Raw genomic sequence first — 25,543 nt, 5'->3', positions numbered from 1 at the left:
ATACCCCTCCTCCCTCCTCCTCCCTCGTTATTCTGCCTGCTACTCCTCCTCCCCTCATCCTCCTCCTCTACACCCTTTTTCTCCTCCACCTCCTCTTCATCCTTCACGCTCCTCCCCTCGCCTCCTCCTTTCTCCTCCCCCTCCTCCCCCACCTTCCTCCTACTGCTGTCCTCGCCGCTCAAGCCAGAAACGGTCGCGTAAGAGCTGTGCTCTGAAATATAGAATCAGAAGAAATATTTTGGCAGGTTGACATTTTATTGATTGGGGAAAAACCGTGGTGTATATAGGAAACTGCGTTGCATATCCAGCCAAGCTTTACGCCTATAAGGTACAAAACCAACGTACGCACTTGTTATACCAATGTACCTTAAAGTTTGCTCCGCGAGTTTCCAATTTACGTCCTGGATGAAAGCCCCATTATTAATTTAAATAAAACACCATGATCAGCCGCCGTGGTACGATGTTCAGCAGACTCTCCAGTGTAGCAGCCAACCAGGACATGAAAGAAAAAGCATGTAGTTAAGCGGTGGGCAAATTTTCCCAGGGTTCATGCTTGACACCCATGCTTAGACACTGAGAAGTTAAAATGCTGCCAACCTTTTTGTCTGCTGTGCATAAGCAGCAAAACGTTTTCACTTCTAAGCTCACAAGGGTTTCAAGGTGACGTGATCACCAGACTAAAACTGGGGTCGTTTTCGTCGCCCTAGTAGATGGGCACTCGGCGGAGTATAATACCAAAGAGTACTTACAGTAAGTGAAACAAGCGCGAGAAAAGACACTTTGGAGATGCTACAGGCAGGCACGCCATTTTAAACTTGATAAGGGACTTACCCTAAACATGGTATTGTGATTTGTTTAAATCTGACGCAAGATGAACTTCAATACTTAATGATGGAACAGGGTCATGAAAGTCGTTACATGCTTGGAACGCACCTACGATAAATGTACCGAAGCCAGTCTGAAAAGTGTTAATGACGTTTACAACGTTTTCGTCGAAGTCTCAAGAACGCTGTCGGCCGTGTTAAATTTCAATGAAAAGTGTTCAAGGTCTAGATACTTAGACTGTGTAGGTCCAGTAGCAAAGGAAGGAAGAGGCCCCGAGCTATGACATTCCCTAAATTCCAAATGCGCTCCAAGGAAGGGGGGGGGGGGGGGCGGAACGAAGGGGAGGGTATGCCCCTCCTCCTCATCTGTACTCTCTCGTCCTCCCCTTCTCCTCCTCTCGTGCTCCTCCTCCCCTCCTTCCCTCCTCCTCCTGTCTTGAGGTGTTTCGATTTTTCGATATACCGTACTAAACTATCTGATACATATATATATATATATATATTGTGGTATTTTTGCTCACCGCTTGTCCGGAGAAAGGGGATATAGTTGTCACATCTGGAAGCTCCAGTGTGATTTACGAATGATGACACCGCTTGCTTGCACAACAGGTATCTGACATCTCCTCTCCTCCTCCTCCGATTCCTCTTCCCCAACCTCATCGTCCTCCTCGTCCTCTTCGTCTTGTACGACTTGTACGCTCCAGCTGATAACGAAGCTGGTAAATGCTCCTCCCGAGTGGCCCGCATATCACCTCTCAAAGGTTCGCAAGACCGTCCGAGGAAACAATTCTCCAGCTTTCGTTCTTCTCCTCCTCCTTTCCTCCTAGCATGCACTCCACATTGTCGCCAAAGTTAGGCGTCCAAAATCCCACAGTATATACAAATATAGAGCAATCTCCTCCTATACTGGTACTTTAAATAGCACTCCTATCCCAGTCCGTGATTGTTATGAAGGAAGCCTTGTGATCTGAGAAGTGACAGGATATGTGTTCCAGGTGCTGGACCAACAGCTGATTTTGAAAGACGAGGTCTATGCATGTGTTCCGAGAGGTCGTCACAGCAGTGTGAAAGCTGTTACGAGAGAGAGAAATGGGAGGTTTTCCTGCAGAAGTGGTATGAAGTTTTTATTCGTCTTTAAGTCTGCATTAAAGTCCCCCACTACTCACATGGGTGTGGACCCACGTGTGCTTAATACAAGTCGCAGAAAATGCACGACATCTTTGGCGAGTGCTGGAGGCGGGAGATACAGAGCCACCACTAGCAAGCCGTTGTCAAACTTGGCGGCACAAAGTTCTCCAATTTCGTCTGACGGGCCAAATATCTCGATGGGTACGGCAGACAGACCCTTACGCACGTAGATGGCCACTCCCGCCGCTCTGTTGTGCTCTCTACTGACGCCACAGCAGTACTGGTAGTTCATGATTTCTACCGCCTGTTTTGGATTCATCCACGTTTCCGAGAGGCAAAGTACAGATGCATGGCGTAGGATGTGGTCGTGGTGTACGTCCAAGGAATGCGCTGGCAGAGAGCGAACATTAAGCGCGGCGACTGAGAAGTGCGGTTGCTCAATCATTGCGTAGCACTTAGCAGCGACAGTTTGGAGTTTGTGTGACTGCAACCGACGAAACTCATCAAGTAGCGCCCTGTCCGGATTGGGCTTGCCGTGGTAGAACGTAAAGTCATTGTCCACATTGGTGAGGTAGAGCCCGTTGATGTCTGTAGCACAACTCAGTGCCACGTATACCAATTTCTGTTGATGACTCTTGGCATACCAGTACACCACGTTTTCATACGTGCCTCCCTGTGATTCGTGAATGGTGATAGCACTTGCTTGCACAACGGGTAGCTGGCATCTCCTCAGGAATATCTTTGACTTCTTATCAATGACGCAAGTGACTGAGCGTCTTGCGATAGGTGTCCAATTTTGCTGAATATTTCTGTCGAGTGACCGTAACTGCCGGGATTTTGCGGCCGCCACGGTTCCAATCGCAGTTTCGGAACCAAGCTCACCGAAATGCAGCCATATGCGTTCCGGCTCTCGGAGCGTGTCGTATTGTATGTATTGCAATATTCCAACAGATCCAATGACCAGACCGTCGGAAACATCGACATTGAATGTGAGCATATTGCCACGCTCGTCGGCGAGCGACCGCGTCCGTGCCGAGTGGTTATCCTGCTTGACTGTCGCGCGGAAAGTCTGGGTTCGATTCCAGTCAGTGGAATGCTCTTTTATTTGTTCTTTTAACATTGCGTTCTAGTGTGTTCGAAAACATTCTCGTATGATCGAGCTCCGAATGTTCCAGTCGCCTAACAATCTAGGCCGATTGTTCCAGAACCCAACGCGCGTACATAAGGGACTCCGCGTGCTGATCTGCAGTCAGTTTCGCCCCAGCGTTCGACTCTGCTGCAACGCCGACTTCGACGCCGCGACGCTCTGTTATTATCTTTTGTACCCTTTTATTTTTGGCACAAGTTCGCCACATTAAACGTTTATTTCTTCCTGTTTATTTCTTGTTTATTGGTCACCACCCGTGACATTTTGGTGGAGGTGCGGTGTACCGTATGCCCGTGCAGCGTTCCCCTCCCAGGGCCCGCAGTGCAAGCCAGATTCCCGGCTCGGTGAGAAGACCACTCAGCGCGGAACCTGAAACTCGGACCAGCCGCCGCACCAGAGGATCCTGAGTACGGTTTGCTGCTGGACAAGCCCAAGCCGAAGAAGACGCCGATGGCCAATTAGTCGCAGACCCCCGCCGCTCCTGCCGTCGTCTACCTACCCGTCGCTCCTCGGACACCGGCTCCCTTCCTCGGCGAAAGCCACGAAGACATTGACGACTGGGTCCAACAGTATGAATGAGTGGCCCGTCATAACGGGTGGACACCGGAACAGTGTCTGCAGAACGCTTACTTCGCCTTGGAAGCAACCGCCCGGAACTGGTTCGAGAACCACGAAGCATCGATCACTTCCTGGGAGAAACTCAAGGCTGAGTTGCGAAGAACGTTCACAAACCAACAACGAAGAGAACGCGCGGAAGAGCTTCTTCAAGCAAGGATCCAAGGCCCTAACGAGAGCGTCGTTAGCTTCGTGGAAGATGTCCTGCGACTGAGCAACCGCGCCGATCCTGCAGCATCTGAAGCAAAGAAGCTCAGAGTCTTGATGCGGGGCGTGAAGGAGAACATTTTCGGTGGTCTTGTGCGGAGCTCACCTACCACCGTTGAAGGCTTCATAACGGAGGCCACCAACATCGAACGTGCCCTTCAAGCACGAGCCGCCCACTATCACCGAGTTCCCGGCGTCGGTTCCTTTTCGTCTTTCGGCTGAAACACCACGGACATCCGTGAGATAATCCGGGACGTCGTCCGGGATGAGATCAAGAAACTTCTACCTGCAGCCGCAAGCCCAGCTTCGCCCTCAATCGCCGAGATTGTCAGGGAAGAAGTCCAGCAAGCGCTGCAGCCTGAGGTTCTCGTCAGCACCGCTCCGGAACCACCGACGTTGAGTTACACCGCAGTGGCCCGAAGGCCACCGCCTCCTCGTCGCACCTATGACGCGCCGCCCCGACGTCAGTCTCCTGCGCCGCAGCATGACCGACGCCACGACGACCAGGTCCAGTACGCCTGCCCGGAGCCTCATGCACCCCGCAAGACCGACGTATGGCGAACACCCGACCGACGCCCTCTCTGCTTCCATTGCGGGGAACTGGACCACACCTACCGCCGATGCCCATACCCACGACTCGGGCTACGCGGGTTCCACCCGAACGACCCGCGCCCCCGTCATGGTGAACGCCCTACTGAGATCGACGAGTACCTGCGACGACCTCAGTCCCCCGAGCCTGCGTCCCGCCGAGAGTTCCGGTAGCCGTCACCGCGACGTCCAGCTTCGCCGATGCACCGACCACGACGTGAAAGCCTGTCCCCCCTCGCTCCTCGCCGGGAAAACTAGGCGCGGCAGCCCCTGGAGGTGGAGTTGCCGAAGACGACCGACGCCAAGATCCTCCACGAACGTCGGGGGGCACCCACTCGAACGCTACCAGAGTCCAAAACAACGCCCCTGCAGTGGTGTCCAATAACCTAAACGTCGTCATCGACGGCCACGACGCATCAGCACTCGTGGACACCGGAGCAGACTACTCAGTCTTGAGTGGGAGGCTCTCCCGCAGCCTTCGAAAAGTCGCGACGCCGTGGGATGGACCTCAAATACGAACCGCCGGAGGGCATCTCATCATACCAATCAGGAGATGCACTGCTCGCGTCGAGATCCGCGGTGAGACGTGCCCTGTGAAGTTCGTCGTTCTACAAGACTGTTCCAGAGACGTTATTCTCGGCATGGACTTTCTGTGTGAATACGGCGCCGTCATCGACCTTGGTGAGAACAGATTGACGCTGCGCAAGCCTGTTCCGGCTTCAGAGAAACCTCGAACAGCGTCAGCCGCCGTCCGAGTCGCTGCCGACCACGTGAACCTGCCGCAGCGATCAAGTGTTGTCGTACCCGTAGTGGCCGATGCAGCTACCTGCGGCGAAGTTGTTCTTGAAGGCAACCTTCAATTACTCCTAGGAAGAGGAATAGGCGTCGCAAGAGGAGTGGCTGAACTTCAGGATGGGCGCACCAAGGTTTTCGTGACGAACTTTCGACAAGAAGCGCAACACCTCACGAAAGGTTCTGCTATAGGTCACGTCGAAGAAATTCGGAACTCCGCCGAAATCGCCGCGATTGCTGATGAATCATTCCAACCTCAGCAACACATTACGCCGCCAGCGCAGCTCGACATTGACCCCAAACTTCCAGGCCCGAAACGACGGCAACTAAGTGACCTCCTCGCCGAATACAGTGACTGCTTCGCGACGTCGTCGAGGGTGCGCCAAACCGCCGTTGTGAAACACCGCATCATTACCGAGGACGACGCGCGCCCTGTGCATCGATCGCCGTACAGAGTCTCCGTTAAAGAAACGGAGGTGATCCAGGAGCAAGTGCAAGAGATGCTGAACGACGACATAATCCAACCTTCAAGCAGTCCGTGGGCCTCTCCAGTTGTACTAGTTAAGAAGAAGGACGGAACGCTTAGGTTCTGTGTGGACTACCGGCAGCTGAACGCAGTGACGAAGAAAGACGTCTATCCACTCCCCGCATCGACGACACGTTAGACCGGCTGCGCCACTCCCGATACTTTTCATCCATGGACCTGAAGAGCGGCTACTGGCAGATCGAAGTCGACGAACGGGACCGAGAGAAGACAGCTTTCGTCACGCCAGATGGGCTGTACGAGTTCAAGGTGATGCCCTTCGGACTGTGCACGGCTCCAGCAACTTTCCAGCGTGTCATGGACACCGTACTGGCAGGATTGAAGTGGCAGAGCTGTCTCGTCTACCTCGATGACGTCATAGTGTTTTCCAGCGACTTCGACGAGCGCTTGCGACGACTCCGAGCAGTTCTCCGAGCCATACGGACCGCCGGACTCACCCTGAAGCCGTCAAAGTGTCGGTTCGCCTATGACGAACTGAAGTTCCTAGGTCACGTGGTTAGTAACGAAGGCGTTCACCCCGACCCAGAGAAGACTCGCGCCGTCGCAGCATTTCCAGCACCGACAGACAAGGAGGCCGTGCGAAGGTTTCTTGGACTATGTGCCTACTATCGGCGCTTCATCCGGGATTTTTCAAGTATTTCCGCACCGCTCACAAACCTCACAAAGGACGCCGAGAAGTTCGAATGGGCCGAGGAGCAGCAGCAGGCATTCGACGAGCTGAAGCGACGACTGCAGACTCCTCCAATTCTAGGACATTTCGACCAAGATGCGGAAACCGAAATTCACACGGACGCAAGTAACGCTGGACTTGGCGCGGTACGGGTTCAAGTGCAAGAAGGCACCGAGCGAGTTATCGCCTACGCAAGTCGGACACTGTCCAAGGCGGAGAAAAATTACTCCACGACTGAGAAAAAATGCCTTGCGGTCGTCTGGGCAATCACGAAGTTTCTTCCGTATTTGTACGGGAGCCCGTTCCGTGTAATCACGGACCACCACTCGCTCTGCTGACTTGCGAACCTCAAGGACCCGTCAGGACGCCTCGCTTGATGGAGTCTACGGCTACAAGAGTTCAATATGACTGTGGTCTACAAGTCAGGCCGCAAGCACAGCGACGCTGACTGCCTGTCCAGAGCCCCCCTCGAAACACCTTCCGGCAGCAGCAACGACGATGACGACGAGTGCTTCGTAGGTGCAGTGAACACCGACGACATGGCACGACGTCAAAGAGACGATCCTGAGTTGCGCCGTTAATCGAGCACCTCGAAGGACGGGGGGCTACTGTCCCCCGTGTCTTCTCGAGAGCCCGGCCGACTTTCGTCCTCCGACAAGGTGTACTTTATAAGGAGAACTTCGAAGACAAGAGCACACCATGGCTGCTGGTAATCCCTACCGACCTTAGAGCGGAGATCTTCCAAGCCTGCCACGACGACCCGACGTCCGGACACCTTGGTTACAGCCGTACGCTGGCCTGAATTCGTGAAAGGTATTACTGGCCCAAGCTGCCGAAGAGCGTTCACTTCTACACACGGTCCTGCCACGAGTGCAGCCCATCTGGCGTGACGTTTTTCGGTTTTCCAATGCATAGCATTATATTAGCTGTTAAGTGTTCGGCCATGGGCAGCGTTTCAGCCTTGCGCATTGCCTCTTTCTTCTCCTGCATAGACCTGCATCCAACGATTGTGTCCCGTGCCGCACATGCCACAGCATTATCTTCGGTTGCAATGGCCGTGTTTGTATAGTAGTAGTACGATTCCTTGTTGGAGTAATACAAGCGGATGCCACCGGGACAACACGTTTCTGCTTGTTGTGGCGTGAGGAACCGACTCTCGATCAATCCGATTTCTTCGGAATCCAATCCTGCGCCATCTCCAATTTTGGTAAGTGTGGCGGAGAACCTGAGATCGCTCTGCCTTACGACCCTCGTGAGGAGAAAGTATGACAAATGGTGCCATGCGATTTCCGTGTTAAACACACTGTTCGTCTTGACGCGCTTGAAAACCTCGGCGGCACGAACGGGGGGAAGCTGGCGGAGGTCTCCGCAGAGGATGATGTCTAACCCGCCGAAAGGCTCTAGGTATTTGCAAGTGATGATGCGGAGTCGCGAGTCCACTCTCTGAAGTATGTCGGCAAACATCATGCTAACCTCATCGATAATCACGCACCTGACGTTCCGGAACGCATAGCGGAACGCGTTCAACTTGTTGTCCCGCAGTCCGCCATCCCTATTGATGGTAAGTCTGAACGCTGCATGTACAGTTATTCCACCAAGCGCGTCCGCCGCCTTTCCAGTTGTAGCACAGACAACATAGGCGTTTACACTATCTGTACCAGTAGGGTTGCAGTATCTTTTGTAGACGTCCATGATGAGACGCAGTACAAATGTCTTCCCGCACCCAGCCACTCCCGTGAAGAAGATTTGTTGTGGCGGAGAGTCCGGTATAGTGAGTCTATGCAGGACTTCTCGGACGATCTCGTACTGCTCCTCATTCGTCTTCCGCATTGTGTCCAGGTACTGATCTCTGCTCATGACGTCTTGGCGCGTGCACACGGCGGGGCACTGTTTAAACGGGGCATTGGATGGGAGCGTACCGATGTCTTGGAGATCGGAGTCGTCGTTTTCCATGGCCACTGGGTGCAGTCTCACATCTGGAAGCTCAGAAGTGGCACAACGTTCACCGTCACTTGACTGGAGCATGGAATTACAAACGGCACGAATTTGCTCGATGTCTACTTCACTGTGGTAGCGGGCTTTGTTCTGTAGAATGACGTCGATATTTTGCTCATACAAACGCTCGAAACAGTTTTGGTCTAAGATGTCCACTTCTTTGCGGAATGGATAGAAGAGCAGGACATGTTCTCGCTTGAAGTTGGCTGAATCGTCTACGGAGTAACCGCGGTAGCGAAGTATCCGTCCTTGATTCCTCTTTCTGCAGGTATATATGTTGTACTCGGTAGCGAACTCTGCCAGAGTAACGGCTTCCAATTCGGGAACGCGGTCTCCGTAGCGCTCGATCATCGTCCGTTTCCAAACATCCGTGCTTGATTCTACTAAGCCTTCCTGCACCATCTGAGCGTTAGACTTCCGAATGCGCGTCCTCTCCTCGGGTCATGCAGAGTTCACGAAGACAACTTTGCGACTCGCCTCCGACATATCCTGGTTCAACAAACACCCGGCGGCCTCCTGTGCGGACAGTTCGATGGAATTCAGCATCTTCACACCCAGATGTCTCAGTACCTGAGAATAGGCCATGTCCGCCTTCTCGTTGACAATGTCTTGCACTGCTCTATTGAGGTTTGACATACCTCGGTTGGCCTTGTTTACATATTCCACCGCGTAGGCAGCACACGCGTACGTGTCGAGGACGATCTGAAGATCCATGTTAGAATCTAGAATTGATGCAACCCATGGGTTAAAGTAATTCACCCACTTTTGCTGCGCAGAACGGGGTAGCATGATGGTGGCACGAGGAGTGCCTGCTCGGAGGACAGAAATGTACTCCGCCTTGTCCGCGACACCGTGATGCTCCCGAAATTGCTCCATATAGTCATAATTTGTCGTTTCCAGGGCCTGATGCTTGGCCTCGTACTTGTTTAGGAGGCTCTCATATTGCTTCTTCTGCGCTTCATTGTCCACAGTGGGGAAAGGGAAAACGACCATGCATCCATCGATGGGCATAAAAGGCGCGTTAAAGCGGCATCTGGTCGTGTTGTGCTTGTAGCAGGTATGCGTGTGTTGGTGCACCTGAGTCCGCTCCCGCTTCAAATATCCGTTGTCGATGGACGCGATCGCGTCCATCGACAACGCAGAACGTTGGCCACTTCAAGAGTCTGGGGCATGAGCATCGAGAGCTCCTCGTTGGGCACGTTATGAAGCCAGAAGAGAATGTGCGCGTGTGCCGACCCGCAATGCTGAAATTCGATCCGCTTAAAGTAGTTGACGACTATGTACGGCCTAAAAGGCGACACACGGGTGTTGCGGAGAATGTTGAGAATGACACGCACGAATCGGTGGAAGTATATGACACAGACCGAAGGATCGTCATTCACCAGCTGAGCTGGATAAATGCTGTTCATTTGCTCCAGTGGTACTCCGATCTTTCCGGGCTTCAACCGAAGGCGTTGAAGCAGCTGCACAAGGTCCGGCCTGTGAATTTCCGAGGCAGAAAAAGTGAGGAACGCGGTCGGCTTACCTAACTGCCATATCATAGCAAAGAGGTCTTTCTTGCGTTTTGTCCAGTACTGCACGGTGTTGGGTGTACCATGCATGAAAGCCATGTCGTGCTCGACCGCTTGCTGCACAAAACCCTTGTCGAGCAACTGTTGCTTCGTTAGTGTTTCCAGTGCCTTTATGTTACGGAAGGCCACACACTTGTCACCGGCTACTCGGTGCCTAAACACTTTCATGGCCATGTACAGTACGTGCTGCGGGGTGGCCCCTCGACGATCTGATCTGCGGATCTCACAGATGGCGTGCATGAAGACTGTCGGTTTTGTGCTGGCATCTACTCGGCGCGGCTCTCCGAGATATATCTGCGGGAACGAGAGCTCCTCTGCATGTTCGTCGTAAAGGATGCTCACGGGCCTTTTTCCCTCACCTGGCGCAATCGCTAGAAACGCGTCTTCGTCCCATACGAGAGTGTGCTGAGCCAGCGTCATGGCTGTAGCCACTAGGATCGGATCGTTCAGGTCTGAGCATTGCGGGAGCAACTCAATCTCGTCGTGTTCGTCCACTTCCACGATATCACCCAAACGGGCCAAATCGCACTTTATATTTTAATGCTTGTACAGCGTGCTATCACATAGCAGCTTAAGCCACGGCAGCAGATCACATTTCCTTACTTCCCCTGCCGGGTATGTCGTCTTCGCAAGAATACGCCGCTTCAAATGTACATTGAGGGCTCGGTCTTGCTCGATGGCACGAGGCAACACTCACCATGTCATCCACATCAACACAGACGTTCACTACTGGCCCCTTAATGCCGTGTTGACCTCAACCGTGCAGCAGCCGTCGTAGTTGCATGAAAGGAATTCGTGGAGATATGAGTCTCTCACTCACCGCGTTCAGTTGTGGGAGGTGGGCTAGCTTCGGGGGATATACATAACCGTTTCTTGAGGAAAGATGAGGAATATGACCCTTGTGCACTGATTGCATGCAGGTCGAGCACAGTTTGAATTGGGTTAGGTCCGAGTTTGGAAATGATTGCTCTAGGGTCTCGTGACATCTGTCCGGTAGCGGTTGCAAGTCGTTTTGGAATCAGAGCCGATCACAGACTGAACATACGCTCCCAAACGGGTTGTCTCTAAACAGCTGTTGGAAAATTTTTGTTGCACCGTCAGGCTTAGCGATCGCTGCCTTTTGCTTGGCTTGGCTCACTCCTGCCTGCTCTCGGCGGCGGCGATGAGCCTCGGCTTCGGCGTTGCGCACTTCCGGGTCCTCTCGATAGCGGCTCCTGGCTTCCGCTTCGGCGGCGCTCACTCCTGGCTGCTCTCGGTGGCGGCGATGAGCCTCTGCTTCGGCGTTGCGCACTTCCGGGTCCTCTCGATAGCGGCTCCTGGCTTCCGCTTCGGCGGCACTCACTCCTGGCTGCTCTCGGCGGCTGCGATGAGCCTCTGCTTCGGCGTTGCGCACTTCCGGGTCCTCTCGATAGCGGCTCCTTTCTTCCGCTTCGGCGGCGCTCACTCCTGGCTGCTCTCGGCGGCTGCGATGAGCCTCTGCTTCGGCGTCGCGCACTTCCGGGTCCTCTCAATAGTGGCTCCTGGCTTCCGCTTCGGCGGCGCTCACTCCTGGCTGCTCTTGGCGGCGGCGATGAGCCTCTGCTTCGGCGTCGCGCACTTCCGGGTCCTCTCGACGGCGGTGCTTAGATTCAGCTTCAGCAGCGCTCACTCCTGGCTGCTCTCGGCGGCGGCGATGAGCCTCTGCTTCGGCGTCGCGCACTTCCTGGCCCTCTCAATAGGGCTCCTGGCTTCCGCTTCGGCGGCGCTCTCTCCTGGCTGCTCTCTGCGGCGGCGATGAGCCTCTGCTTCGGCGTCGCGCACTTCCGGGTCTGTCGACGGCGCCGTTTAGCTTCAGCTTCGGCGGCACGCACTGCAGGATCTTGGCGCCGGCGGCGCTGAGCCTCTGCTTGGGCAGTGCGTTTAGCTGCAGCTGCTTCATCTGAGTCGCTCATTTTGTGAAAAAGAACTGCCTGATTACGTCTCGTCGTCGTCGTCGTTGTGATATCACTCATGCTGGATCATGGCGCCGGCGGCGCTGAGCCCCTGCTCGGGCAGCACGTTCAGCAGCAGCTGGCAAAGCCCCTCTATCGTGAGAAAAGTGGGGGCATTGATTGTTGTGGAAATGCTCGAGACACGTGCCGCGCGCCAATTCTGGGAAGAACATGGCATCTGAAATCTAGCTTGAATCTGCGCTGAGCCGCCATGATCTTTCCAAAGTCTGCACGTTGCACGTGTCTTGTACATCGACGCACCGTGCGCTACTTTTAAGACATGAAGGGGCTTTTAGTTTCTTTTTGTTCTTTTATTTTCGTGCTGCAGGGTTTTTCAATTATTTAAGTTTGGCGGAGAGGTACCGCGTGGGGCTACTGAACGAAAAGACTACGGTTCGAAGCCGGCCGAGGGACAAGAGAGAAGAGTCTTTTAAAATCATTTTTCGGAGTAATGAAAAATCGGATTCGTCCCCCCTGCTCATCCTCCCTGCTCCCCTCCTGTCTCCTCCTCCCCTCACGGGGGTCACGTGATCTCGGGAGGAGGGAGGGGGTCACGTGACCCCCGGACCTGGGGGGCCACGTGATCTGGGGGTGTCGCGTGACCTAAGGGTCACGTGACCTGGGGAGTCACGTGATCTGGGGGTGTCGCGTGACGTGGGGGGTCACGTGACCTCGGAGGGTCACGTGGTCAATGTACGTTCCATGTTTGGGAGAGAGTGCCCCTGGAATTTGTAAACTTGGCTAAATCGATTACTTTTCCCCCTTCCCCCCTCCCCCATCTAATGTTGTTTATTTTTGTGCTACAAGTGTGATGGTGAAAAAAACATTTGTATGTACAGTCTCCGGCGATATGAAAGACCCACTGGGAGCGCGTGGCCGAGGCGGTGGCTGGCGGGGGCGCTGGGAGCGCTCCGGGCAATTCCATTCTGCTTCGAGGGGAGGACGCTCACTCAAGCTCAGCACAAACCGATAGGAGCGCGCTTTAGCTGAGCCCCGAGTGAGCGTCCTCCCCTTGAAGCAGAATGGAACTGCCCGGAGCGCTCGCAGCGCCCCCGCCAACCACCACCTCGGCCACGCGCTCCCAGTGGGTCTTTCATATTGCCGGAGACTGTACATGCTGTCCTCTTTCGCTGCTGTGGGGAGGCAGAGGCTGGCAAGCAACAACTGAGTTGCTTTTTTCTTTGTCTCCCCTCTTTAAATGGAGAGAAATAAAGGGTTTGAGTTGGAGTTTAAGGTCACGTGACCCCCCGAGGCCACGTGACCTTGGGGGCGTCGCCGGGTTGCATGCAACCGCCGGAGTCGCCGGGTTGCATGCAAGGCAACTCCGGAGGGTTGCTTGCAACGCGGGTTGCATGCAACTGGGGCTGAATGCAATTTGGGTTGCATGCAACGTATTGTTACGTAGACGGCGGCGAGTGGCTTGCAACGCGGGTTGCATGCAACCTGAGTTGCATGCAACGCGTGGTTACGCTGACGGCGACGCCGACGGTGACGGCGACGCCGTTCAAGCCGGAACGGACGCCTAAGAGCTGCGCTCTAAAAGCGAGAATTAATACAAAAGGAATGTCGTCGGAGCTGAATCTAGGTCACGCTAGCTGACTTGAGCTAATAGGTTCTGGCATCACACCCACGAATCTTCACGCAGGAAATTCCTGAAAGCGGGAATCCAGAAAGGGTGAATTGTCACACAAAAAAAGAAAAAAAAGTGCCGCGTTAGGTCTGAAATCGCCCAAAAATCGCCACATAGTCAACCGCCCAATTTCGACGCCAAATGCATGACAAAGTAACCCAATTGGGCTATTAATAGCCCAACCTGGCAACCCCGCGGTTCGAGATGCAGGCCGATGAGTCACTTCGAATGAACCATGATTCCACGAACCTGCGTGGACCCCACCTTTGTTCACGCGTCAGAGTGGACGCATTCTCAAAGTCGAAACTGTGACCCCAATTCCAACAATGGTCTAACAGTTCCGTCTTCGCTCTTGTCGCATGCGTGGCCTTCGCCGCGTCCCTTTTGTGTTTGTTTAGGCGAGAGCAGCGCCTCCGGCCTGTCTCCCCAATTTAAGATGCGTCACAGTCTAGACAGTTCACTTTATACACAACACCGCACTGGGACTCTGGGAGGGGGGTAATCTTTAGGTCTAGAAATGAGGTCACTTAGTTTACGATGGGGTTTGAAAGCCGTGCGGATATCCAAAGGGGCGAGGGCCCTGCGAATGGACTCAGAAACACCTTTCAAAAAGTTTATTGTTACTTGCCCTGTCCTAAGTCGTCCATTATCCTGACTTCTTTGTCCCATCTGTTTGCGCGTGTTATGAATAAAACGTTTCCGATAATTCCGCTTCATTAACAGGTCAACAATAACAGCATCTTCAGAAGCGCGCAATTGAGGATTAGAAGAAATGCGTTCGGACCGATGTAGTAGGGTTTTTACGACAGCCCTTTTATGTTCGACAGAATGATGTGAGTTAAAGCTTAAGAGGTGTCCTGTATCGCACGCTTTGCGGTACACTGTTGTATCTGAGCGACCGGTACTATTTCGGAACAGATTCACGTCCAGAAAAGGCGGCGCACCGTTCTGTTCAACTTCATGTGTGAATTAGATTGATGATTCAACGCTGTTTAAAGCTAAATGAAAGTCAGCAACATGGTCCTTGTTTAAAATTACAAAGGTGTCGTCCACATACTGTTTGTAAAACCCTATCGGGTGCACACTCTGTTCAAGGACAGTTTCTTCCACATACTCCATAACAAGATTTGCCATTGCAACAGAAATTGGGCTCCCCATTAGACACTTTTCAATTTGGTGATAAATATGTCCGCGAAACGTAAAATGCGACTGTTTAAGACAAAAATGCAGCAAAATTACAATATCATCCACCACTAACTATGTGCGTGAGGTGAGGCTGTCGTTCCTACGTAGGCGTGTTTCGGCTATCTCAACAGCCCAAGAGGTGGAGACATTCGTGAACAAGGACACAACACCAAATGAAACCATTATGTCGTCTTCGTCTAGGACGTGATCCCGAGCTAGGCCAACGCAACCTACATTGGCGAGACAGGCCGGAGGCGCTGCACTCGCCCAAACGAACATAAAAGGGACGTGGCGAAGGCCACACATGCGACAAGAGCGAAGACGGAACTCGTAGACCATTTTTGGAATACGGGTCACAGTTTCGACTTTGAGAATGCGTCCACTCTGGCGCGTGAACAAAGGTGGGGTCCACGGAGGTTCGTGGAATCATGGTTCATCCGAAGTGACTCATCGGCTTGCAACTCCAACCGCGGCCTCCTCCCCGGTGTGTACGCGGAATTGCTTAAATAGGACTGTTGAAGATTTTCCCCTCATTCCTGCTTGAAGGTTTCCCTGATGATGTTTCTCGCATGGGAGACGAAACGTTTGATTAAATTGTTCATCTTGTTAATTAAAGTCGGCGCAGTTTGTTTATCATTATGATTCCCGGCTTTTGGAATATTTTTGCGTAAATGTACATGTGTAATATTGATGGCGTTTTTAACTATTGGATATGGAAGATATCAAGCTCTAAATGTACATCATGATGCTTTCTGACGCTTTAGTCAAGCGTAATGAACGAGGGCATTAAATTGTGTAACATTGTGGCAGAATAATGGTAAATACAGTTGGGTCATTAAAGATCTTGTACTGCTAATTTATATATGTGTCAAAAAAAGAAAATATAAAAAAATCACAAAGGATTACTTTTTATGTGTTAGCCTGAAAAAAATACCTATTTTAATATTTTAGGTAATGTATATATATACAGAACTGGTAGCACTTCGGGCTTGTCAAAAAGTGTTAATTAAAAAAAAAAGTATACCAAACAAGGACCTTGCAACAACCAAACGCAAGCAATGCAATCATAACTTAAGGGCCATTCAGCTTAAACATGAACGTTCACACAATTATCCCCCTAACACGTACCATATCAACATCTCACGCGGACTAGCACGTCTATCAATACATATCAAACGAAACATTTTCGAACTTTTCTGCTTTGTAACTAAAGTTCGCCATCCAAACTCTTCCACTCTTCAATTTTTATAAAGTTCACTTAAAGGAAAATAGAAGAGGTTCTTGAAAAGAAAAATAAGAGGTAAATTCTAGCGTATCTTTGTTTTGTGAATTTGAATATTAAAAGCCTTCGAGTCGAACTAATTAATGATGCGAAAAAACCCGAAAAAAAACAACCGCTGGGCATGACGTCAAACCCAGAGGTTTCAGCTGTCTTGTGTTTGCCGCTTGTGAAGGAACGCGTGCAGCGTTTTTGGCTGCTCGGGTGAGGCCTGCGGAAAGCGCGGAAATGTTGACATCTTTGTTTAATGCGTCATGATGCCCTCCTCGCACCGAATGCGAGGGGAAAGAGGGGTTTCAGCGCAATTTTGAAATCACTCTTCTGGTATACTTGGCTCAACAATCTGGAATATAGTTTTGAGATTCGTAAGCCTGGAGGCTAAATAAAGACGATTCAAGTGTTTTTTTTTTTCAAATACAGAAAGAACCCCATCCGTTTTCCTTAATTTTAATTTCTATTATAAAACCTTTTTGTTGATATTAAAAATAAAAGTGTGCTGGCAGTAAAAAAAAATTGTTGTTGCTGCTGTATGGACTACACGTTGGACGAACTTCTCACAAATATTCCCATTTTACGTTAAAGATTGTCTGACCTCTTATTTCTGTAGAGTGAAAAAAGACACCTTCATCGGGGAGTACCTGATTCCCGAAGGAACGATGGTGGTGGCGAATGTTATGGCAGTACACAGAAATCCAGAGCTTTGGGAAAATCCGGATCGATTTCATCCAGAGCGATTCTTAACAGCCGACGGCAGTGAACTCTCGAAGAAACCGGAACACCACATCGCGTTCTCGCTTGGTGAGAAAGTACAATCAATCAATCAATCAATCAATCAATCAATCAATCAATCAATCAATCAATCAATCAATCAATCAATCAATCAATCTATTGATTGATTGATTAATGGATCGATCAAGATAATGTGCTCAAATGATATTGACCCAACCTAAATTAACGTCGCACGCTTAGATAGAGTAGAAGATAAGGGCAGGAGGAGAAAACAGAGAGCTTAACCAAGGCGGCCTGCTTCGATTGACTACTTTGATTTGGGGAAGGGCATGAGGAGATAAAAGAAGGAGGAAAAAACGGTAGAGGAGGTAAAAGTAACATACTAGCACTCACGTTAACACTGTGAGGGCAGAATCAACAATCAAGAGAATGCCGCAGTTTCCAATATGGCGCTAAAAACCAAGAAACTGAAAGTGCGTGCTGGCTTGTCACCAATGTTCACCCAAATCACTCGAGTTGTACGCGCCAGCGTGAAGTTCAGTTGCGCACATGTACCCTTACAGGAATTTTAAAACGGATAGTCATCTATACGACAACAAATAATGAACAGTAGATAACTGTTCAACGCTTAGAGTCCACTTCTTTCAATATACAAAAAGTACCGTACATTACTGCTTCCAGGAAAAAGAATTTGTCCTGCAGAGATGCCGGCGAACGTCGAAATGTTCCTGTACCTGGCGACCATTCTGCAGAAGTTCAGTGTGCTTCCTGATTATGGAGCACAGCTGCCTGATCTCGGGTGCCTTTCCACATCATCTCGTCATCCTTCTATAAAGATGCTGCGCTTCGTCAGTCGCCGATAGCCGTGGCGATTAGCGCGGTTTCCTCAATGTGCTGCGGATTGTGGTGATTTATGATGTCTTGTTTGTTCATTTATAAAACGTTTCCTCTCTTTAGAGTATAGACTATATAAAATGGATTTGCTAATACAAATCTTAATGCTGTGCGGCTTCATTATTTCATATCTAGCAAAAAATGTGTTTTCGCAAAATATGTGATTAAAAATCTTTGGTAATTATGCACAACAGTTCAGTATATAACACACCATTACCATGAGGTATACTTTCGCAATCTGGTACGATATGTAGGAATATAAAAAAACACTGAAAAAACTTTTTTGTAAAAATCGTAGATGGAACACGCATTTCACAAAAATATCATTTATTACAAGAAAACGTATTTTGGGAGCAATATTTATGCCACTTGATGCAATTTAGGTGGCGAAGGTGGAGGTCGCGGTCCGCTAAACCCCGCCCGTGCTTGCACCGTGCTTAGATCTCAAATTGACTGGAGAGAACTACCGTGCGAAATTTTGGCTGTAAAAGTGTTTCTCTGCGCTATAATAGTATTTTAATTGACACACGCTTTAGAGCAGAGCTCTTAAGCGCACGTTTCCGGCTCGAGCGGCGTCGCCGTCGGCGTAACCGCGCGTTGCATTGTGGGATGTTTCTCATAATGGCGTCTCAAGGGCAAATTTTTCCGCTAAATTTGGTGGAAAATTTTCCCGCTGAACTTAGAGGGGAAAATTTAGCGCTAAATTTAGCGGAAAATTTTACCCCAGTGATGTCACACGTGAGGCCACTCAAACTGGGAAAATGTTTCCGCTAAAGAAAGTGGGAAAATATTTCCGCTATCACCAGCAAATAGTCGAAGCAACAGATTTTTGCACTCTTTCACATAATTTACAAGGGCGCTGGGGCTCGGGGCAACAATAATATATCGACACTCGTTTCGGTAACACTAGTACCTATCCTTGAAACAATCTGAACCAAACCGAACGAAAATCGGAAGGTTGTAACACATTGTCGACGGGATTTATCCTTGCCCACTGAGATTCCCTGGCCGTGCGCTGGCTTTTGCAGCTGAAGCTGGAAGAGCAGGTAGTGCCATGGTCCCGGTGGTGGTTAGGTCTTCAGCGATGGCACGGTCGGCCCACGTGCTATACTTGGCAGCGTCAGCTTGTTTTTCCGGCTTGTCCGGCGTGATGCAGCAGCCACATAGTACGATCTAAACGAAAAACGGAAGGTTGTAACACGTCGTCGACGGGACTTCGCCGTGCCCAGTGAGATTTCATAGCCGTGCGCAGGCTTTTGTAGCTGAAGCTGGAAGAGCAAGCATGGTCCCGGTAATGGTTAGGTCTTCAGCGATGGCACGGTCCGCCCACGCGCTTACTTAGGAGCGTCAGCTTGTTTTTCGGGCTTGTCCGGCGTGATGCAGCGGCCACATAGTATGATCTGAACGAAAAACGGAAGGTTGTAACACATCATCGACGGGATTTCGCCGTGCCCAATGAGATTTCATAGCCGTGCGCAGGATTTTGTAGCTGAAGCTGGAAGAGCAAGCATGGTCCCGGTGGTGGTTAGATCTTCAGCGATGGCACGGTCGACCGACGTGCTATACTTGGCAGCGTCAGCTTGTTTTTCGGGCTTGTAGCTGGAGCTGGAAGAGCAAGCATGGTCCCGGTGGTGGTTAGGTCTTCAGGGATGGCACGGTCCACCCACGTGCTGTACTTGGCAGCGTCAGCTTGTTTTTCGGGCTTGTCCAGCGTGATGCAGCAGCCACATGGTACGATCTGAACGAAAAAGGGAAGGCTGTAACACATCGTCGACGGGATTTCGCCGTGCCCAGTGAGATTTCATAGCCGTGCGCAGGCTTTTGTAGCTGAAGCTGGAAGAGCAAGCATGGTCCCGGTGGTGGTTAGGTCTCCAGCGATGGCACGGTCGGCCCACGTGCCTACTTAGGAGCTTGAGCTTGTTTTTCGGGCTTGTCCGGCGTGATGCAGCAGCCACATTGTACGATCTGAACGAAAAACGGAAGGTTGTAACACATCATCGACGGGATTTCGCCGCGCCCAATGAGATTTCATAGCCGTGCGCAGGATTTTGTAGCTGAAGCTGGAAGAGCAAGCATGGTCTCGGTGGTGGTTAGGTCTTCAGCGATGGCACGGTCAGCCCACGTGCTATACTTGGCAGCGTCAGCTTGTTTTTCGGGCTTGCCCAGCGTGATGGAGCAGCCACATAGTACGATCTGAACGAAAAGCGGAAGGTTGTAACACATCGTCGACGGGATTTCGTGGTGCCCTCTGAGATTTCATAGCCGTGCGCCGGATTTTGTAGCTGAAGCTGGAAGAGCAAGCAGTGCCATGGTCCCGGTGGTGGTTAGGTCTTCTGCGATGGCACGGTCGGCCCACATGCTATAATTGATTGCGTTTTTCTTTATCAGGCTTGCCCAGCGTGATGCAGCAGCCACATAGTACGATCTCAACGAAAAGCGGAAGGTTGTAACACATCGTCGACGGGATTTCGTGGTGCCCTCTGAGATTTCATAGCCGTGCGCCGGATTTTGTAGCTGAAGCTGGAAGAGCAAGCAGTGCCATGGTCCCGGTGGTGGTTAGGTCTTCTGCGATGGCACGGTCGGCCCACATGCTATAATTGATTGCGTTTTTCTTTATCAGGCTTGCCCAGCGTGATGCAGCAGCCACATAGTACGATCTCAACGAAAAGCGGAAGGTTGTAACACATCGTCGACGGGATTTCGTGGTGCCCTCTGAGATTTCATAGCCGTGCGCCGGATTTTGTAGCTGAAGCTGGAAGAGCAAGCAGTGCCATGGTCCCGGTGGTGGTTAGGTCTTCTGCGATGGCACGGTCGGCCCACATGCTATAATTGATTGCGTTTTTCTTTATCAGGCTTGCCCAGCGTGATGCAGCAGCCACATAGTACGATCTCAACGAAAAGCGGAAGGTTGTAACACATCGTCGACGGGATTTCGTGGTGCCCTCTGAGAGTTCATAGCCGTGCGCAGGATTTTGTAGCTGAAGCTGGAAGAGCAAGCAGTGCCATGGTCCCGGTGGTGGTTAGGTCTTCAGCGATGGCACAGTCGGCTCACGTGCTATACTTAGCAGCGTCAGCCCCTTTTTCAGGCTTGTCCAGCGTGATGCAGCAGCCACATAGTACGATTTGAACGAAAAGCGGAAGGTTGTAACACATCGTCGACGGGATTTTGTCGTGCCCACTGAGATTTCATAGCCATGCGCCGGATTTTGTAGCTGAAGCTGGAAGAGCAAGCAGTGCCATGGTCCCGGTGGCGGTTAGGTCTTCAGCGATGGCACGGTCGGCCCACGTGCTATACTTGGCAGCGTCAGCTTCTTTTTCAGGCTTATCCAGCGTGATGCAGCAGCCACATAGTACGATTTGAACGAAAAGGGAAGGTCGTAACCCATCGTCAACGGGATTTCGCCGTTCCCACAAAGATTTCATAGCCGTGCGTAGGATTTTGTAGCTGAAGCTGGAAGAGCAAGCAGTGCCATGGTCCCGGTGGTGGTTAGGTCTTCAGCGATGGCACGGTCGGCCCACGTGCTATACTTGGCAGCGTCAGCTTCTTTTTCAGGCTTGTCTAGCGTGATGCAGCAGCCACCTAGTGCGATATGAACGAAAAGCGGAAGGTCGTAACACATCGTCGACGGGATTTCGCCGTGCACACAGAGATTTCAAAGCCGCGCAGGATTTTGTAGCTGAAGCTGGAAGAGCCAGCAGTGCCATGGTCCCGGTGGTGGTTAGGTCTTCAGCGATGGCAAGGTCGGCCCACGTGCTATATACTTGGCAGCGTCAGCTTCTTTTTCAGGCTTGTCCAGCGTGATGCAGCAGCCACATAGAACGATTTGAACGAAAAGCGGAAGGTCGTAACACATCGTCGACGAGATTTCGCCGTGCCCACAGAGGTTTCATAGCCGTGCGCCGGAATTTGTAGCTGAAGCTGGAAAAGCAAGCAGTGCCATGGTCCCGGTGGTGCTTAGGTCTTCAGCGATGGCACGGTCGGCTCACGTGCTATACTTGGCACCGTCAGCTTCTTTTTCAGGCTTGTCCAGCGTTATGCAGCAGCCACATAGTACGATTTGAATGAAAAGGGAAGGTCGTAACACATCGTCGACGGGATTTCGCCGTGCCCACTGAGATTTCATAGCCGTGCGCAGGATTTTGTAGCTGAAGCTGGAAGAGCAAGCAGTGCCATGGTCCCGGTGGTGGTTAGGTCTTCAGCGATGGCACGGTCGGCTCACGTGCTATACTTGGCACCGTCAGCTTCTTTTTCAGGCTTGTCCAGCGTTATGCAGCAGCCACATAGTACGATTTGAATGAAAAGGGAAGGTCGTAACACATCGTCGACGGGATTTCGCCGTGCCCACTGAGATTTCATAGCCGTGCGCAGGATTTTGTAGCTGAAGCTGGAAGAGCAAACAGTGCCATGGTCCCGGTGGTGGTTAGGTCTTCAGCGATGGCACGGTCGGCTCACGTGCTATACTTGGCACCGTCAGCTTCTTTTTCAGGCTTGTCCAGCGTTATGCAGCAGCCACATAGTACGATTTGAATAAAAAGGGAAGGTCGTAACACATCGTCGACGGGATTTCGCCGTGCCCACTGAGATTTCATAGCCGTGCGCAGGATTTTGTAGCTGAAGCTGGAAGAGCAAGCAGTGCCATGGTCCCGGTGGTGCTTAGGTCTTCAGCGATGGCACGGTCGGCTCACGTGCTATACTTGGCACCGTCAGCTTCTTTTTCAGGCTTGTCCAGCGTTATGCAGCAGCCACATAGTACGATTTGAATGAAAAGGGAAGGTCGTAACACATTGTCGACGGGATTTCGCCGTGCCCACTGAGATTTCATAGCCGTGCGCAGGATTTTGTAGCTGAAGCTGGAAGAGCAAGCAGTGCCATGGTCCCGGTGGTGGTTAGGTCTTCAGCGATGGCACGGTCGGCCCACGTGCTATACTTGGCAGCGTCAGCATCTTTTTCAGGCTTGTCCAGCGTGATCCAGCAGCCAGATAGTACGATTTGAACGAAAAGCGGAAGGTCATAACACATCGTCGACGGGATTTCGCTGTGCCCACTGAGATTTCATAGCCGTGCGCAGGATTTTGTAGCTGAAGCTGGAAGAGTAAGCAGTGCCATGGTCCCGGTGGTGGTTAGGCCTTCAGCGATGGCACGGTCGGCCCACGTGCTATACTTGGCACCGTCAGCTTCTTTTTCGGGCTTGTCCAGCGTGATGCAGCAGCCACATAGTACGATTTGAACGAAAAGCGGAAGGTCGTAACACAGCCTCGACGGGATTTTGCCGTGCCCACTGAGATTTCATACCCGTGCACAGGATTTTGTAGCTGAAGCTGGAAGAGCAAGCAGTGCCATGGTCCCAGTGGTGGTTAGTTCTTCAGCGATGGCACGGTCGGCCCACGTGCTATACTTGGCAGCGACAGCTTCTTTTTCGGGCTTGTCCAGCGTGATACAGCAGCCACATAGTACGATTTGAACGAAAAGCGGAAGGTCGTAACACATCGTCGACGGGATTTCGCCGTGCCTACTGCGATTTCATAGCCGTGCGCAGGATTTCGTAGCTGAAGCTGGAAGAGCAAGCAGTGCCATGGTCCCGGTGGTGGTTAGGTCTTCAGCGATGGCACGGTCGGCCCACGTGCTATACTTGGCAGCGTCGGCTTCTTTTTCAGGCTTGTCCAGCGTGATGCAGCAGCCACATAGTACGATCTGAACGAAAAGCGGAAGGTCGTAACACATCCTCGACGGGATTTTGCCGTGCCCACTGAGATTTCATACCCGTGCACAGGATTTTGTAGCTGAAGCTGGAAGAGCAAGCAGTGCCATGGTCCCAGTGGTGGTTAGTTCTTCAGCGATGGCACGGTCGGCCCACGTGCTATACTTGGCAGCGACAGCTTCTTTTTCGGGCTTGTCCAGCGTGATACAGCAGCCACATAGTACGATTTGAACGAAAAGCGGAAGGTCGTAACACATCGTCGACGGGATTTCGCCGTGCCTACTGCGATTTCATAGCCGTGCGCAGGATTTCGTAGCTGAAGCTGGAAGAGCAAGCAGTGCCATGGTCCCGGTGGTGGTTAGGTCTTCAGCGATGGCACGGTCGGCCCACGTGCTATACTTGGCAGCGTCGGCTTCTTTTTTGGGCTTGTCCAGCGTGATGCAGCAGCCACATAGTACGATCTGAACGAAAAGCGGAATGTTGTAACACATCCTCGACGGGATTTTGCCGTGCCCGCTGAGATTTCATAGCCGTGCGCTGGCTTTTGTAGCTGAAGCTGGCAGAGCAGGCAGCGGCATGGTCCCGGTGGTGGCTGCAGATCTTCAGCGATGGCACGGTCGGCCCATGTGCTATACTTGGCAGCGTCAGTGTTATGTTTAAGGGGGGGTACACGCGACGATCCCCCCTGGTCCAGCTACATGTCAAGGACGAGGGTGGCCGGCAAGGGCGCAACTCACCGAGCTGCCCAACGGGGCCCCATGACGCGAGCCGGTGGTCGGATCAAAGAGACATGTTGTCGGGTCAACGTTCAGGCCAATCTCTGAGGAAGCTCCTCGAGCCGCCCCAAGCTCCTCCAGCCGCCCCATTTATTTACACACTCCCGTAGATGGCGCTAGTTTGCAACACTACATTTCTCCTCCCCATAAAATGACAGAGGAAAACATGCTACCGCTTGTGAAGCCAACTGAAACGCTGTACATGGAAGATACGCTGACACTACATTTCTCTATTCCATGAATTGAAAATGTTAGGAGAACACTGCTTAGAAAGTTGAACTTTTCACTTCCTGATCCTTTCCTCCTTTCCTTCAAAAGAATTCTCAACGTAGTCGTTCTTAAGTTATGCTCAGAACGATGGTTAGTTGTGAGTTACGTTAGTTTACCCAGAGCATGACGTAGACACTCTTTGCTTAACTGACTTGACAGTATTCTGGACGAACATTAGGCTATACACTGTAACACTAACAGTGACGTAATATTTCGAGAAACTACAAGAACTCTTCGCAACACATGTCCGTTTTACACTGCATGCCAGTTCGAAAAAAAAAATTAACAAAAGAACTTATTTGCGGTATCACACTGAGAATCAAATTCTGAAAACGCCTGTAACGGCACGTTATGCTCTTTCCAGAATACAATGTTTGACTTGCGTTACAGTCTTCCGAAGGGAAAAAACAGTCCTCTACAGTTTCTGAAAACGTTCACACTTGCGTTAGGCACTTTTATCTAATTATGCTGATAAGTATTAATTAAACATCAAAAATCTCGCTAGACGTACTATGTGGCGTATCATGAACAAAGAAAAATACATAGTCTTTAAGTTTCTCGGGCAAGCGTCTTTGCCTTGTGGAACGTCTTGTTGTGGAGCTTGTTACTTGATTGTCCGTTTGTGATCGGTCATCAGGTACATAAGTCTCTTGTTCCTTAACCGATAGAGAAGGCACTGTGGTCGCTACAGGGAACTCTGTGATCCCGACGGACTCTGTCACTGCTGAGGGATCTACAGCACCATTGACTCACTCACTTCGCCGTCAGGTGGCTCTAGAAGAGGCGTCGATTTTGGCGTCGCTGGACGCGTTGCAACCGGCGTGCTTGCATCCGGTGGCTGAAAGCACTGGGCTGATGAAGTCGCGACGGGCTCCGGCTGGGCAGCGGGAGGGACCGTCGACTCCTTTGTAGTCGTAGTCGCTGGACTCTCACGGACAGCGTCCTTGCAAGGCGATGCTGTGAAAACTTTAGACTTCATACGGATAAAAGGCACAGTTATCTTGTCAGTAACTGAATCGTTATCATCGTC

At 51.4% G+C, this 25,543-nt stretch overlaps 1 protein-coding gene across 1 annotated transcript in view; it reads left to right on the top strand.

Moving 5' to 3' along the window:
* Positions 1 to 17,737, top strand: part of LOC120848222 (cytochrome P450 2J3-like) — a 35,107-nt gene extending 17,370 nt beyond the window's left edge. Inside the window, exons 3-4 of the mRNA XM_042290306.1 lie at positions 16,753 to 16,943; positions 17,556 to 17,737. Of these exons, the coding sequence (XP_042146240.1) occupies positions 16,753 to 16,943; positions 17,556 to 17,737 (373 nt within the window). The remainder of the gene's footprint in view (positions 1 to 16,752; positions 16,944 to 17,555) is intronic.
* Positions 17,738 to 25,543: the final 7,806 nt, after the last annotated feature.

Source organism: Ixodes scapularis, unplaced genomic scaffold, assembly GCF_016920785.2.
Source record: "Ixodes scapularis isolate PalLabHiFi unplaced genomic scaffold, ASM1692078v2 PGA_scaffold1__304_contigs__length_218370807, whole genome shotgun sequence".
NCBI classification, from domain to species: Eukaryota; Metazoa; Arthropoda; class Arachnida; order Ixodida; family Ixodidae; genus Ixodes; species Ixodes scapularis.
The sequence above is the reverse complement of the archived record's forward strand: the minus strand, read 5'-3'. Positions and strand labels throughout refer to the sequence as shown.